Source organism: Hoplias malabaricus, chromosome 18 (genome assembly GCF_029633855.1).
Source record: "Hoplias malabaricus isolate fHopMal1 chromosome 18, fHopMal1.hap1, whole genome shotgun sequence".
In the NCBI taxonomy this organism is placed as follows: Eukaryota; Metazoa; Chordata; class Actinopteri; order Characiformes; family Erythrinidae; genus Hoplias; species Hoplias malabaricus.
The window spans coordinates 5599741-5617091 of NC_089817.1; the positions used below are offsets into that span (position 1 = coordinate 5599741).

General features: G+C 46.4%; 1 protein-coding gene across 1 annotated transcript; it reads left to right on the forward strand.

Moving 5' to 3' along the window:
- Window positions 1-594: 594 nt before the first annotated feature.
- Window positions 595-12726, forward strand: snx18b (sorting nexin 18b). Its single transcript, XM_066650950.1, has 2 exons — window positions 595-2482; window positions 11097-12726. The coding sequence occupies exons 1-2, from the start codon at window positions 1045-1047 to the stop codon at window positions 11336-11338; spliced, it is 1680 nt and encodes a 559-aa protein (XP_066507047.1). The 5' UTR covers window positions 595-1044; the 3' UTR covers window positions 11339-12726.
- Window positions 12727-17351: the final 4625 nt, after the last annotated feature.

Genomic DNA, 17351 nt, shown 5'->3' on the forward strand with positions numbered 1-17351 from the left:
CAGCAGTTGTGGGTTCGGCGCCTTGATCAGGGGCCCCTCAACCATGAAGTGAGGGAAGAGGATAGCGCTGTTCCTTCACCCCCACCGCCCCTGAATAGATTCGACGACCTTTCAGTCCTAAGCCCTCTTCTCTAACCCTTAGGCCACGGCTCCCTAAATAATGTGAAGAAACAAACAACTGGTATCATCTGTTCACAGTGTGTTCACTTTAAAGTGTGGCCCTTCGTTGATTATTAATTAATCCTTAATTAACATTGATCGGCTCATTCTTTGGGCACAAGGCAGGAACACAGCAGTCACCTACTCACACCTGTGGACAATTTCACCCCCTGCAGTATTTGTATGTCCTTGAATTCTAATTAGGGCAAAGAAAATGAAGTGTATGGGCTCTTTAACAGCCTCTAAAGTGAAAAACAGAAAACATGGCAGTCCTCGGGCTAAGATAAAGAGGATTTGAGTTTTACTGGGTTTTATTTAAAGGCTTCAGAAGAAGAAAGGCTTGAGAAATGTGTGACTCTGCAATAAAACAACCGTGAGGCCTGCTTTATTTCACAGTAGACTGTTTTCTTTTGGGCAGGACGATAAAAGGGGTCTTAAACTAAAAGGAAAATGAAAGGTGTGGCCATTTTGCCAGTCTTGCCCTCCTCTAAAACCGAAAAACAGAAAACACGAACATCTTTTTTCGACAATAGCAGAGCACTGAGAGCGTTTGGGTTGCATTAGCAGAGTGCAGCGGGAGCATTACTGGGGCTCTGGCTCCACCCTCGCCTCGCTTATTCAGGCTCCCGGCCACAGGCTGCAGTACAGCGAGAGGAGAGAAAGACAAAACCCTGACCAAAACACCTCTGCTGGAACGCTTTAAACGGCTTTAATATGCGGAGATAGTCGAGGATTCGCTTTCGACGAGGCTGCTGGACGCTGCGGACTGAAACTGAAAAACCGTGTTGGGAAAAAAAAAGTTTCCGAGCAGCCCACGGTGAGGGGGAAAGTTTAGCCCCGGAGCTCCAGACTCTCCAGACTCCCACGTCTCCAAACTCTCTCACTATGGCGCTGAGGGCGAGAGCTTTGTATGACTTTGTTTCTGAAAACCCAGGCGAGATTTCTGTGGTGGAAAACGAGCTTCTGACGCTGTATAGTGAAGAAGTTGTCGACGGGTGGCTGGAAGGAACCAACAGCAGGGGTGAGTCAGGACTTTTCCCAGCATCCTATGTGGAGATACTTAACGAAAAAAGTCTGTCAGTACAAGGCAATGGAGAGACATACCATAGCCACACTCCTGCTAGAACTGACTATTCGTATCAAAGAAGTGCCCATCAAGGAGATACATCCACCGAATCCACCCCTACTCGAAGTTACCCCAACTATTCTTATCCCTCCACCAGCCAAGGCAGCGACGAAGACTGGGACGATGACTGGGATGACTGTCCAGCCACTGCAGACCAGCCAAGCAAAGGGGGCCATGCCCTGCCAGCTTCCTCCTCAGCATATTCCTCTTCACCCCGACGAGGAAGTGCCCAGCAGTCCAGAAGCTCGGCCACGGTGGGCAGGAACCTCAACCGGTTCTCCACGTTCGTCAAATCCGGTGGAGAAGCTTTTGTTCTGGGAGAAGCCTCGGGGTTTGTGAGAGACGAGGACAAAATACGGGTAGTGATGAGCCAGTTTGGTCCAGAGTGGCAGGAGGATCCTCATCCTTTCACGTGCATCATCGACGACCCCACCAAACAGACCAAGTTCAAAGGGATGAAGAGCTACATGTCGTATGGGCTCACGCCAAGCCACACACAGAGCCAAGTCAACCGGCGCTACAAGCACTTTGACTGGCTCTACGCGAGGCTGGTGGAACGCTTCCCTGTTATTTCCGTGCCCCACCTTCCAGAGAAGCAGGCCACCGGCCGCTTCGAGGAAGACTTCATCTCCAAGCGCAGGAAGGGCTTAATCTGGTGGATGAACCACATGACCACTCACCCCGTCCTGTCCCGCTGCGACGTCTTCCAGCACTTCCTGACCTGCAGCAGCACAGACGAGAAGGCCTGGAAGCAAGGCAAGCGCAAAGCCGAGCGAGACTGCCTAGTGGGTGCCAACTTCTTCCTCACCATTTCGCCTCCTGCTGTCCCTCTGGATCTGCAGGACGTGGAAAGCAAGGTGGATGGCTTCAAAGCCTTTGCTAAGAAAATGGACGAGAGCCTGACACAGGTCAACGTCACCCTGGCTGAGTTCGCCAGGAAGCAAGTGACCGGCTTCAGGAAGGAGTACCAGAGAGTTGGCCAGGCCTTCCAGCTCCTGGGCCAGGCGTTTGAACTGGACCAACAGGAATACTCTCTCCGGCTGAACCAGGCCATTGCCTTCACCTCCCAGGCCTACGAGACCATCGGGGACTACTTTGCAGACCAGTCCAGGCAGGACCTGGAGCCAGTGGCAGATCTTTTAGCCATTTACCAAGGACATCTGGCCAACTTCCCCGACATCATCCACGTTCAGAAAGGTTTGCGGCCTTTTTTGTGGGCGGGTTTATGCTTCTCTCTCTACTGCAGGGCCTGTGCTGTTCAAATTTATGTCAGGAGGTCACCAGAGCAGCTTGTACATTACATCTGGTGTTCACGTTTATTTTAAAGAAATGACATTGATAGATTACACACTGCTTCACTCCTATAGATGGTAGATAGCAGCATGAGTTAAAACAGTTAAAAACATGAATGTATAACCTACTCCAGATGAACTTGATCAGCTGAAACAAGTTTGGGGTCCTTTTCTATGGTGAAAAAGGAGAGAAAAGTGGAAAAATGCAACCCCTTAGAATTTAAGGTCAAGTAAAAAGTATCTGCACAAGTTCTGTATGTCAAAACCTTGTATCTCCAAAATAGTAACTTTCCAGGAAGGTCATTCTTCATTTCAGGGAAATAATATCAATGTTTATTTATTGTAAGTCATTTTGGACCTTTTTTCATCAGTGTTTTGACAGGAAACTATAGAAGGCCTGGCAGACAGTGTCTTCAAATTATGTTAAATGAAATTAAATGAATGAAAAATTATAAAAAAGAGGTGGTGCAGCAGGTAGTGTCGCAGTCACACAGCTCCAGGGACCTGTAGGTTGTGGGTTCTAGTCCTGCTCTGGGTGACTGTCTGTGAGGAGTGTGGTGTGTTCTCCCTGTGTTTGCGTGGGTTTCCTCTGGGTGACTGTCTGTGAGGAGTGTGGTGTGTTCTCCCTGTGTCTGCATGGGTTTCCTCCGGGTGACTGTCTGTGAGGAGTGTGGTGTATTTTCCCTGTGTCTGTCTGGGTTTCCTCCGGGTGACTGTCTGTGAGGAGTGTGGTGTGTTCTCCCTGTGTCTGCGTGGGTTTCCTCCGGGTGACTGTCTGTGAGGAGTGTGGTGTGTTCTCCCTGTGTCTGCGTGGGTTTCCTCCGGGTGACTGTCAGTGAGGAGTGTGGTGTGTTCTCCCTGTGTTTGTGTGGGTTTCCTCCGGGTGACTGTCTGTGAGGAGTGTGGTGTGTTTTCCCTGTGTTTGTGTGGGTTTCCTCCGGGTGACTGTCTGTGAGGAGTGTGGTGTGTTCTCCCTGTGTCTGCGTGGGTTTCCTCCGGGTGACTGTCTGTGAGGAGTGTGGTGTGTTCTCCCTGTGTCTGCGTGGGTTTCCTCCGGGTGACTGTCAGTGAGGAGTGTGGTGTGTTCTCCCTGTGTCTGTGTGGGTTTCCTCCGGGTGACTGTCTGTGAGGAGTGTGGTGTGTTCTCCCTGTGTCTGCGTGGGTTTTCCTCCGGGTGATTGTCTGTGAGGAGTGTGGTGTGTTCTCACTGTGTCTGCGTGGGTTTCCTCCAGGTGACTGTCTGTGAGGAGTGTGGTGTGTTCTTCCTGTGTCTGCGTGGGTGTCCTCCGGGTGACTGTCTGTGAGGAGGGTGGTGTGTTCTCCCTGTGTCTGCATGGGTTTCCTCCGGGTGACTGTCTGTGAGGAGTGTGGTGTGTTTTCCCTGTGTCTGCGTGGGTTTCCTCCGGGTGACTGTCAGTGAGGAGTGTGGTGTGTTCTCTCTGTGTCTGCGTGGGTTTCCTCCGGGTGACTGTCAGTGAGGAGTGTGGTGTGTTCTCCCTGTGTCTGCGTGGGTTTCCTCCGGGTGATTGTCTGTGAAGAGTGTGGTGTGTTCTCCCTGTGTCTGCGGGGGTTTCCTCCAGGTGACTGTCTGTGAGGAGTGTGGTGTGTTCTTCCTGTGTCTGCGTGGGTGTCCTCCGGGTGACTGTCTGTGAGGAGGGTGGTGTGTTCTCCCTGTGTCTGCATGGGTTTCCTCCGGGTGACTGTCTGTGAGGAGTGTGGTGTGTTTTCCCTGTGTCTGCGTCGGTTTCCTCCGGGTGACTGTCTGTGAGGAGTGTGGTGTGTTCTCCCTGTGTCTGCGTGGGTTTCCTCCAGGTGACTGTCTGTGAGGAGTGCGGTGTGTTCTTCCTGTGTCTGCGTGGGTGTCCGCCGGGTGACTGTCTGTGAGGAGTGTGGTGTGTTCTCTCTGTGTCTGCGTGGGTTTCCTCCGGGTGCTCTGGTTTCCTCCCACGCTCCAAAAACACACGTTGGTAGGTGGATTGGCGACTCAAACGTGTCTCTAGGTGTGAGTTAATGTGTGTGTGTGTGTGTTGCCCTGCGAAGGACTGGCGCCCCCTCCAGGGTGTATGATGATTCTTGGAGGCGCCCCCTCCAGGGTGTATTCCCGCCTTGTGCCCAATGATTCCAGGTAGGCTCTGGATCCACCGCGACCCTGAACTGGATAAGGGTTACAGACAATGAATGAATGAATGAAACTGGAAGCAAATCTGGAGATAAGGGTTTTGTTCTGACAGTGGTGATAAACATAAAGATGCACAGTTAAGTCTGGAACAGTAATCATGAATCAGTATCAAGTATCAAACAAGGCCTTCCTTCTTTCCTTGTTTCTCATGATTAATATTGAGATTAATTGAATGGTAATATTATTCAAATATTATTATTAATATTAATATAATAGATGGCTAATAGACGCTAACTGATACATGGAATTATTCGACACAAAAGTGTACTCTTGTCAGAAACCTTTTATAAAATAATAACGTGTTATAAGGGGGTTTTTGCCTCTTGTATCGGGGGGTATTTGATCTTAGCCCATTACAGATGTACTCTAACTAATATATATTTGTTCCATCTGGGTTTTTTTTTATAGAAAAGCACATGCCTCTATTTTGCAGTGACAAAAACTGGATCAACTGACCTCATACAGTTTCCAGAGAAATAAATCCTAGGAATGCAGGACCCAGATGAAATTTCAGAATTAGTCCGAACACAGCCGTTCCGTTTATGTGTCAAGATTAGATTTGGCACGATGATTTGATCAAAATACGGCTGGGAGAGGAGATACTCTGTTGGGTCTGTTGCATGACACACTTCGTATAAAACTATGCAGAGTATTTAAACTGAAGTATGGCTAATACCACTACTTTTATCTGGACAACGTCCCTTTGTCTGTGAGTGTACAGATCTGGGGTTCACAGAAACCACACGAGCAGAAATGACTTGAGAATATTTAACAGCTTGACATGGTTTGAAGGAAGTGGTGATTTTCCTTGTAATCTGCCATATTCTTGGCTGATTGAATTCATTTGGTTTAAGCCTTTCATGCGATACAGCTCTCGGAGAACAGAGTCCAGCGCAGTTTGATTATCAAATGAGCTCAGTCAGGTGTCAATCAGATTTGAAAACACCAAAATATTGTGGATTGACAGCACTCTTGTACTGGAGCTGGGATAAACAGCTGAAATATATTCCATTATGAATGTCGCAGTATTTCAAGAAAACATTTTTAGAGAATGTTATGGCATTAAATGGTAATATTTCAAGAATTAATTTGTTATAATTTGAATGTCAGAATTGTCAGAGAATAAATGGTATTGTTTTGAGAGCCAAAATAGTGCAAATTGTATTGGAAACAATAACAATCATTTCCAAATTGTCTGATATCGTTACTTTATTTTTAAATTCTAATGTATTTTATATTTTTTAACATGTCCCTAAAATAGGGCGGCACGGTGGTGCAGCAGGTAGGTGTCGCAGGGTTTCGACCTGCTCCAGGTGACTGTCTGTGAGGAGTGTGGTGTGCTCTCCCTGTGTCTGCGTGGGTTTCCTCCGGGTGACTGTCTGTGAGGAGTGTGGTGTGTTCTCTCTGTGTCTGTGTGGATTTCCTCCGGGTGACTGTCTGTGAGGAGTGTGGTATGTTCTCCCTGTGTCTGTGTGGATTTCCTCCGGGTGACTGTCTGTGAGGAGTGTGGTGTGCTCTCCCTGTGTCTGCGTGGGTTTCCTTCGAGTGACTGTCTGTGAGGAATGTGGTGTGTTCTCCCTGTGTCTGCGTGGGTTTCCTCCGGGTGACTGTCTGTGAGGAATGTGGTGTGTTCTCCCTGTGACTGCGTGGGTTTCCTCCGGGTGACTGTCTGTGAGGAGTGTGGTGTGTTCTCCCTGTGTCTGCGTGGGTTTCCTCCGGGTGACTGTCTGTGAGGAGTGTGGTGTGTTCTCCCTGTGTCTGCGTGGGTTTCCTCCGGGTGACTGTGAGGAGTGTGGTGTGTTCTCCTTGTGTCTGTGTGGGTTTCCTCCGGGTGACTGTCTGTGAGGAGTGTGGTGTGTTCTCCCTGTGGCTGCATGGGTTTCCTCCGGGTGACTGTCTGTGAGGAGTGTGGTGTGTTCTCCCTGTGACTGCGTGGGTTTCCTCCAGGTGACTGTCTGTGAGGAGTGTGGCGTGTTCTCTCTGTGTATGTGTGGGTTTCCTCCGGGTGACTGTCTGTGAGGAGTGTGGTGTGTTCTCCCTGTGTCTGCGTGGGTTTCCTCCCACGCTCCAAAAACACACGTGGGTAGGTGAATTGGCGACTCAAAATTGTCCCTAGGTTTGAGTGAATGTGTGTGTCACCCTGTGAAGGTCTGGCACCCCCACCACGACCCTGAATTTGATAAGCAGTTACAGACAATGAATGAATGAAGGAATGTTCCTAAAATATGGTTTTGCTGGGTTCAGTCAAAATAATGTTCCCCACATGAGCTCTCTCAGAAACGACTCTGACATTAATCCCTGCCCCCGTGTGCAGATTACAGAGGACTCTGGACTGGATGTTGGACGTGTAGGATGATGCCTGGGTTGTGGTGCAGTTTCCATGGTGACGTAAGGCCAGGACAGTAGTCATTGGGGTAGAGGGTCTGGGATGTGCACAGTCTGAGATTGTTTAAACTGCAGTTTTATTCATTATGTTCTTGATTTCATACTGGAATAATTCGTCATAAACCTAAATCCATATCCTGTTCTATTCAGATTTGTAATCAGCTATTGAGCATAGAGCATTAGTGAGGAAAAGTACTGATGTTGAATGACTAGTTCTTCATCCCAAACACAGCTCCCCTCCAGTCAATGCATAGCGTAGAGCATAGTGACCTAAGCTCATGTGCAGCTGTTTCACTGAGTCATGTTTCTTTTCATGCTGTGACACAGATTATACAAACTGTGAGGAGGTTTTCATTCACAGTGGATGCACTGTTCCGTCTCTGTTTCCACTGTTATAAACGTTTTTTTCTACAAACCTCTGGACATATTGTGGTAAGTTGCACTGTTCCACAGTTTTGTTGTATTATTAGGAACCCAACCGTCTTGTACTCTAAAACCCTGACTCAGAACTCCCCGGACAGAATACTTTCTCAGTGTACTCTAACATTTAGCACGCCTTGGAGGCTGAAGTGTGAGAGCTTCTTAGCCTGAATTCCAAAGGGAGCTTTAAGCCATAAATCAGAGCTAATGGATGGTCTAAGCTTGCATTAAAGAGAATTCCACAACTTTTCCAAAACTGAGCATAATTAGTTTGTTAATGTAGTCAGTGAGTTGTTCGGTATGAAATGGTTCACTGTAGGACACTTGTTAACTCTGATTTTACACAGTGGCAGAGATAGAACCTGGGAGACAAAAAGTTGCAATACTTCTGGTTAAATTAAATGTTTAATTTAATTTATAACTGAAAATATGTGAGTTTTAAGTGTTCTCCCTGTGTCTGCGTGGGTTTCCTCCGGGTGACTGTCTGTGAGGAGTGTGGTGTGTTCTCCGTGTCTGCGTGGGTTTTCTCCGAGTGACTGTCTGTGAAGCGGCACGGTGGCGCAGCAGGTAGTGTCGCAGTCACACAGCTCCAGGGGCCTGGAGGTTGTGGGTTCGTTTCCCGCTCCGGGTGACTGTCTGTGAGGAGTTGGTGTGTTCTCCCCGTGTCCGAGTGGGTTTCCTCCGGGTGCTCCGGTTTCCTCCCACAGTCCAAAAAACACACGTTGGTAGGTGGATTGGCGACTTGAAAGTGTCCGTAGGTGTGAGTGAATGTGTGTCTGTGTTGCCCTGTGAAGGACTGGCGCCCCCTCCAGGGTGTATTCCCGCCTTGCGCCCAATGATTCCAGGTAGGCTCAGGACCCCCCCGCGACCCTAAATTGGATAAGCGGTTACAGATAATGGATGGATGGATGGACTGTCTGTGAGGAGTGTGGTATGTTCTCCCTGTGAATGCGTGGGTTTCCTCCGGGTGACTGTCTGTGAGGAGTGTGGTATGTTCTCCCTGTGAATGCGTGGGTTTTCTCCGAGTGACTGTCTGTGAGGAGTGTGGTGTGTTCTCCCTGTGTCTGCGTGGGTTTCCTCCGGGTGACTGTCTGTGAGGAGTGTGGTATGTTCTCCCTGTGAATGCGTGGGTTTCCTCCGGGTGACTGTCTGTGAGGAGTGTGGTATGTTCTCCCTGTGTCTGCGTGGGTTTTCTCCGAGTGACTGTCTGTGAGGAGTGTGGTGTGTTCTCTCTGTGTCTGCGTGGGTTTCCTCCGGGTGACTGTCTGTGAGGAGTGTGGTATGTTCTCCCTGTGTCTGTGTGGGTTTCCTCCGGGTGACTGTCTGTGAGGAGTGTGGTATGTTCTCCCTGTGTCTGCGTAGGTTTCCTCCGGGTGACTGTCTGTGAGGAGTGTGGTGTGTTCTCTCTGTGTCTGTGTGGGTTTCCTCCGGGTGACTGTCTGTGAGGAGTGTGGTGTGTTCTCTCTGTGTCTGCGTGGGTTTCCTCCGGGTGACTGTCTGTGAGGAGTGTGGTATGTTCTCCCTGTGTCTGCGTGGGTTTCCTCCGGGTGACTGTCTGTGAGGAGTGTGGTATGTTCTCCCTGTGTCTGCGTGGGTTTCCTCCGGGTGACTGTCTGTGAGGAGTGTGGTGTGTTCTCCCTGTGTCTGCGTGGGTTTCCTCCGGGTGACTGTCTGTGAGGAGTGTGGTGTGTTCTCCCTGTGTCTGCGTGGGTTTTCTCCGAATGACTGTCTGTGAGGAGTGTGGTGTGTTCTCTCTGTGTCTGCGTGGGTTTCCTCCGGGTGACTGTCTGTGAGGAGTGTGGTGTGTTCTCCCTGTGTCTGCGTGGATTTCCTCCGGGTGACTGTCTGTGAGGAGTGTGGTATGTTCTCCCTGTGTCTGCGTGGGTTTCCTCCGGGTGACTATCTGTGAGGAGTGTGGTATGTTCTCCCTGTGTCTGCGTGGGTTTCCTCCGGGTGACTGTCTGTGAGGAGTGTGGTGTGTTCTCCCTGTGTCCGTGTGGGTTTCCTCCGGGTGACTGTCTGTGAGGAGTGTGGTGTGTTCGCTCTGTGTCTGCGTGGGTTTCCTCCGGGTGACTGTCTGTGAGGAGTGTGGTGTGTTCTTCCTGTGTCTGCGTGGGTTTCCTCCGGGTGACTGTCTGTGAGGAGTGTGGTGTGTTCTCTCTGTGTCTGCGTGGGTTTCCTCCGGGTGACTGTCTGTGAGGAGTGCGGTGTGTTCTCCCTGTGTCTGCGTGGGTTTCCTACGGGTGACTGTCTGTGAGGAGTGTGGTGTGTTCTCCTTGTGTCTGCGTGGGTTTCCTCCGGGTGACTGTCTGTGAGGAGTGTGGTGTGTTCTCCCTGTGTCTGTGTGGGTTTTCTCCGAGTGACTGTCTGTGAGGAGTGTGGTGTGTTCTCTCTGTGTCTGCGTGGGTTTCCTCCGGGTGACTGTCTGTGAGGAGTGTGGTGTGTTCTCCCTGTGTCTGCGTGGGTTTCCTCCGGGTGACTGTCTGTGAGGAGTGTGGTATGTTCTCCCTGTGTCTGCGTGGGTTTCCTCCGGGTGACTATCTGTGAGGAGTGTGGTGTGTTCTCCCTGTGTCTGCGTGGGTTTTCTCCGAGTGACTGTCTGTGAGGAGTGTGGTGTGTTCTCTCTGTGTCTGCGTGGGTTTCCTCCGGGTGACTGTCTGTGAGGAGTGTGGTGTGTTCTCCCTGTGTCTGCGTGGGTTTCCTCCGGGTGACTGTCTGTGAGGAGTGCGGTGTGTTTTCCCTGTGTCTGCGTGGGTTTGGGTATTACGCTGTCATTTATTTGTAGAGGAAAGTTCAGAGGAAACACAGCCTCTGAATCTTCCATCACTTGGGTCTAACCACTCTAAGAAATCAATGAATGGGCCCCAAATATTATGAAAGCATGAATATATACCTTTTTTTGATAACCAAGGACAGTGTAGTTGTAATGTTAAGCCTTTCTAGTGTTATATATGTACACAGAAGCCAATTGTATTGCTGTATATTGTGGAGATGAGGCACTTTTCCAGGCAATTCATAGTCATTTTTCTATTTTAGACAAAAACTGGGGTAGAAAGTGACGGATTTTGCTGCGTTCTAATGAAGTTTCTCAATGGAAAACATTTGAAAAAATGACTTGAGTTCTCAACTACTTCTTCAAATAACATGAGGTGTTCACAGTTTAGATTAAAAAACTCCTTTATATTTTGTAATCCTTTTTTGGCCCAAGCTTTAACAGTTTTAAAATAGATGTAAGAACATCTACCAGGTTCTTGGATGTTGGATGATGAGTTCTGAACCACAGAGCCTGCTTCAACTCAGCCGTAAGGTACTCGTTCACAGACAACGGCCAGTACTGGGAATCTTGTCCTCCTCCAGGCCACGCTTTAGAATGTCCGTTGTGACCTTAGGCTCAGGTGTGACTCCAGTTCAGAAAAGTGCACTACATGCAGAGCTTTAAGGCTTTGGGCAAGGATTGGGGCAGGGCCCATTTCAGGTCTCGCTTAATGAAAACACCCAATACTCCCTGACCTTTTGTTTATCCTTCTCCCTCCAGGAGCTCTGACCAAAGCAAAGGAGAGCCAGCGCCTCGGAGAGGAGAAGGATGGTCTGGCGGGGATAAATGAACGCTGCAACATCATTTCCTGCGCCACGCTGGCCGAGATGCAGCACTTCCACAGGACACGCAATCGGGACTTTAAAGGGCAGATGCAGCACTTCCTGCAGCAACAGATTGCATTTTATCAGCGGATCACAGGCAAACTGGAGGAGGCCCTACACATGTACGATCAAGCTTAACGTGAAAAAAACACAGGATTCTGGATCCGCTCCGATATACGGGACTCTCCTGATCAAGTCTCAACACATATATAGGTTCCACAGGACAGATGTAAGAGTTACACAGTGTTTTTATTTAGATTTTTGAAGAATAGATTAGTTCATATTCAGAATTGGATGACTGATGCCTGTGTGTGTGTGTGTGTGTGTGTGTGTGTGTGTGTGTATGAGGTATGAGGGAGTTCCTGCATTGAAGAATCTAATGCATTCAATTTACTTGATTCACCTGTGTATTTATCTACTTCAAGGGACACACATTGTTGACAAATCTGTACGCACTCAGCTCATATACATTCCAAGGCAAAACTTTGACCAACATAAAGGGGACACTGGAGCAGCTGCACATGAGCCTGATATCACCTTGCCCTAAAAGGCTTTGTCTAAAAGTGCCTCAACACTGGGCTGTGGAGAAGCAACACTGTGTTTTCTACAGAAAGTTAGGATGAGGTGGAGTGGTGTTGTGATCCAGAACTAATCAGCGAATGTCAGTAAAGTACCTGAGCTCAGTATTGTTCTTGTTTCTGGATGCAGTCTAATCCTCACAGCCATGTTCCAGCAGTTCATGACCCAGAAGCAGCTGCAAATTGGACCAAAGGTGGATGTGAATTTGAATTCGAAGGAAATCGATGCATTACTTTTTCAGTGAGGCCTGTTATTTTTATTTTTTTTAATGGAATCTGAGAAGCATTCAGTTTCAGATCCGATTACTTGCTGAAGCCAACTCCAAATGTAACCCCTAAGTGTACATTGTAACCAGCTCCTTATAGGTCAGTGAAGGACTCCCTCTCAGCATACAGCCCATAACCCATTCCCTGATAACCCTGTACCTGTATCCCCCGGGCTGTTCTCTCACTGCGCTTTTGGCTTGGACTGTAACCCACCGACACTTGGGACTCAATTTGCCAAGTTTGGGCATTTCGTGCCTTTCCTTTCAGTTACCAGTTAATTTCCTGTGGCGTTTTAATACAGATCTATATTTATGAACCTTGGGCGTGTTTTAGATTTGGTGTTTCTGATTTATTTGACATACATTTCCTTGTTATAGAACTTTATTTAACACCACGAGGAACGTCTCTGCGTCTGTTTCGGATTAAGTCTTTGTAAGTGAATGGAGAAAGAGGACGGCCGCGAGGAGTAAAGCGAGAGAGAGAGAGAGAGAAGCGTGACCTAGAAAACACGGGCCTAACCCTCGTTATCTAGAGGACATTCCACACGGGGCAAGAACACTCACTGGCTCTTCGGCTCAGTTTACCCCTCGTCCATTATTCAGATAAGATTCTCTTTACCCTGATACAAACGCAGGCTGTCTGCGGGCACCGGGTGAAAATTCTCAAATCAACAGCTGTTTTTAGTTTATAGATGTGGCCCACAGCACTGAAACTAGATCTGCGTATTTAGTGATGTATCACTCTTTAAAGTTTGAAGTCCCATATCCTGGGAAACATTTTTTTAATGAAGATAAGCAGTGATTCAAAGTCTATTTTTAGCTCCACAACTCATATGTGAACATCAAATATGCAAAAAGTCAGCCTACATTAGTGCAGTCAATCAGAACAGAGGTTTATTAGGTATGTACACTGTCTAATATGGTTTATATTAAGGGATAAAGAGAGGTTATATACGGGGTGAAATGCTCATGTCAGGGTATATATGCATATGAATACAGTCCAAATGAGAACTCAGAACAAATGTATGTATATCTCTGAAAGTACAGCTGATTGGACAGGCTTTGTGACAACAAGCTGAAAGACCACCCATGTCATTTATTATCACCCAGAATGGGGGTTAAATCACCAATAAATTCTCATAGCAGGGGATACTGTGTCTAAAGTGAAACCCAAAGCTGAATTCTAATATGCATTTGTCAAAGATGTTTGTAAAGTGCAGAAATCTAGAACATAGTTTGGATTTGACTGGCTATGGCTAAAGATCAGCTTAAAACGATCAGGACCGCTCGTACAAAGGTTAAAGAGGAATTCCAGCTAGTTTTCAAAGTGTATGAAAGGTTATGTCATCAACCCCTAAGCAAAGTCATTCACAGTGGTTTGATATGAAGTGTTCTGAAGAAACCTCGGAGCCAGAATTGCCCACAGTGATTGGAACCAGACTTCTGAAGGAGTTTAAAGGCTGAGCAGCAGCTTTATGAAAGTGTCAAACAAATAAATACAGTGGAGTTTGAGTTCCTAACTTGTGTTTATTGATCGTCAGAAAACATGTTATTTCTTACTAATTGAAGGAATAAGGTTTAAAAGACAGTTGCCCCCCCCCCCAACGGTGTTGGGAAACTCTAATAGGCGTCTTGCCTGTGACGTAGATGGTGGACAACAACTCTAGAAGCTGCACTTAATTTAATGCAAAATGACGAAAAGGTGTGTTGTTTTTGGCTGCAATCATTCAATGTACAGTGGGACATCTGTGAACAAATGGCCCAAAGATCCCACAATATCCAGAACATGGACTAAATTTGTCACTCCGTTATCTGTAGCTCATTTCACTGGGGCTTTTCCAACAATATGGGCATGTAAGGACACCAACGAAAGGTGTTCAAGAGCCTCTGTAACATGGAGGTAAACAGGGTAAGGACACTCACTTCGCCTGTTTTAGTTGGTGTTAGTTAACGTTAGCTTGACTCGCTAAACTCGGTGGCTCAGATTATACTCGGCTACGTAGCTGCATTACGGAGGTTTATAGTGTCGGATGAATTCGAGTTCGACTTTGATCACATTTACAAGAATAACGGTACCTCTACATTTGAGTTTAGCTTATTGCTAGGCTATTGTCATGAATAATGTTGGTTATTTAGCTAGATACTGTCATAACAGTCAGTCATAACGGTGTTTTACCGCCGCGTTGTTCAGCTGTCGTCCACCAGTGACGTCACGGTCACGTTCAAGAATTTCCGTAGTGAGCTCGGGTTTTTCCGTCAATTTAATAAAATTGTCCGTTTTAAAAATAATGTGAAATATTCATGGAGGTCCATTAAGTGGTGCTTAGCCTTTACTGTCTAAAGTGTCTCAATACGTATGAATGGTGGGTTACAGTTACCACCACTGGAACAAAAATTGGAATCTCTAGGTTTCTCTGCAATGGACCCAAGCATTTTGGATTAGTCTCACCCATGCAGAACTTTTGAAAAGTTGGTGGAATCTCCTTTTAACATGTACTGGATATAAAACAACTACCAGAAACACAGTGCATTATTAACTGTGTAGGACACATTGCTGGTAGTGGACAGAGGTGCAGGACTGGTCAGCAGGAGAAGAGATTCCATGTCTACTGCAGGCCACAGAGCAGCTCTGCACACTGCAGCTGAATTATTTACAAGGGCTAACGTTCACCTTTCTTTCCACACACACACACACACACACACACACACACAAACTCATGGAGAGACAAGCACTCAACCACTGAAGAATTCAGCACCACACCTCTCTTATTCTTTCCAAACATACCAATCACACTGGTCATGGAATAATTCAGAGCAGTTTTGTTGAACATATGCAATTTAGCATTAAACATCTCAGCGTGATCAGCGTGAGCGTAGGTTTTGTTTTACAGAAGAGAATAATGGCAAGGTTGCTTTAAAGTGAATGCATTTTTAAATGCACCTAAGCTACAGAAAGGTCCAGGCTTCAGTTCCTCTCTTTTATAAATTATAAGCTCTGTAACATAAATAATAACTTGCATTGCGTTCCATGTCATTACTGAGTAATTAGCATTAAGAGTTTAATGGGTTAAACAAACAGCAAGTCATCATCCAAGCATTGTTAACGCTTTTATCAAAGGTCTTAGGACCTAATGTCACCACACACCAATTCGCGTAACCACATTGTATTTATTCTCTTATAAAAACAGGTAGCGTCACTGCCGCACAGCTCCAGGGTCCCGCGGTCCTGGGTTCAGTCCTCGCTGCAGGTCGTTGACTTTGAGGAGAATGGTGTGGTTTCCCTGTGTCTCTGTGGGTGTCCGCCAGGTGCTCTGGTACCCTCCCACAGTCCAAAATCAATTATGTTAGGTTTGTAATTGTCCACAGGTGTAAATGTGTGAGTGACTGGATGTCCAGGGTGTGTTCCTGCCTTGCGCCCAGTGATAGCAGGTAGGATGAAATGCTTACACAACATAAATGAATTAAAGTTTAAAAAACAATAAATATAAATAATTCTTGGCCTATCACACAATTACCACACAATTCATTGTACAATGTACGACAAAATGTGTCTTCTGCATTTACACACAAACACACAGTAGTGCACTAGGGGCTGTGAACACACACCCAGAGCGGCAGGCATCCATCCCCGGCGCCCAGGGAGCACTGAGTTTGTTGCCTTGCTCAAGGACGCCTCGGAGGTCAGTGCTGTTCCTTCACTCCCACCGCCCTTAATTTTCTCAAAGCAATGACCTTTCAGTCCTAGGCCCTCTTCTCTAAACTGCTATGATTTAGTCCCTTGAGACAGCAATGTCCCATAAACATCACTGAGAGTGGTTTGAAGTAAATCAGTGTGTTGTAGAGAAACTGACTCTGAACTGGTGCTGATAGGAACCTAGGGTCTCCAGCTGTGTTACAGCAGACAAACAGTAATCTGTGCAGCGCTGTGACTTTGGGTCTGAAACTTGTTACTGATAATAATAACCAGCCAAACCCTCTACTGACACAAAATAAGTAACTGAATGATAAGATACTTCTTGAAAGTAAAAAAAAACAGTTTCGAAAGTTTCACTTCTGTCTTTAATCCTGCACCTGTGGTCTTGAGACTACTCTTTCGGAACGTGATTAATTCGCTTACAGTAAGAGGAAGGAGGACACAATTCAGAACACATGCCTCCTTTCTTTTTTACCAAAGTTGTTTTGTTTGAAGACCTCATAACCTTCTACATTTAACACTGTGTAAATATGAGCTGTGCTTTTGATCACTGTAAATATCTATAGATTTATGGACCAATAAACCAAGTCCAAACTGCGTAAAAATTAATTTACATTACCAGTGTTAACCCCACTTTTCTCAAAAAAATCAAGTCAGTTTTTGGAAAAAGCTATGGTATGTGAACAGAAACTTTAACTTCAACCCACAATCCTTTAACTGCTGTTACTCAAAGAGTTAGTGGGAAAAATACTCTATAAAACACAATTAGTGAACTTGAGGACACAGTGCAACTGCCTTGAGTGAATTAAGCATATGTTACTAATTTAAACAAAACAGTAAATTTAGTAACGTGTAATTGATTCCAACAGTCACTTTTCTACACAGATTTCAACTAAAGATCAACGCACGTATTGATCTTTAGTCCAGCTACATTTATAAATACAAGGTAAATATATATAAAAAATACAGTCAAACACAACAGAGCAAAAACAAGTAGAGAATTTTACAAGAACCGTGTAAGAAATTACAACCAAAACCATTGCACAATTACAAATTGTGGATGTGGTAGTGGAGGCTGGCGTTACTTGCTGATCTTTGTGAAATCATACATCAGTACAGTGCCCTTCAATAATATCACTATGATACATGCTGAGTGATCAGATTATCAATTTCATGAACATTAAAACGCAGCTGCACAATGCTTTAACAAACTGACTTGGCTCAAACACTCCGGGTGTAACAGTAAAACTATTTGGCAATAAGTATCTGAGTTGAAAGTAAGCCCAAAAAGAAAAAAAAAGAAAAACGAGATCCAAAGTAAGTGCCAGCTACAATGGGTTGGGGAACACTTCTGCTGAGGTTAAAAACTCAGCAGGCCTCAAGGGATTTCAGTTAAATCTGTTTTCATATTTCTGTGACAGTGCAGAGGTGCTATATCCTGTATCAGCTGTGTCCACTGAACCAGTCTCAGTTAAATCAGTGGTCAGAAAGCTTGGGTCAAACCCGGTATTGATTCTGTCTGATCCTGTTTGGGTGGAAACAGAGCACCAATGATCCCTGGAGGTCAGTAGGTATCATGGCTGGTATTGCACCATGCAGAGCCTCTAAAACCT

What these genes read in the sequence shown, in the direction of transcription:
- snx18b (XM_066650950.1), top strand. Translation starts at nt 1,045, where the DNA reads ATGGCGCTGAGGGCGAGAGCTTTGTATGACTTTGTTTCTGAAAACCCA. An exon ending in CATCATCCACGTTCAGAAAG is followed by an intron (nt 2,483 to 11,096) that starts GTTTGCGGCCTT and finishes TTCTCCCTCCAG; the next exon opens with GAGCTCTGACCAAAGCAAAG.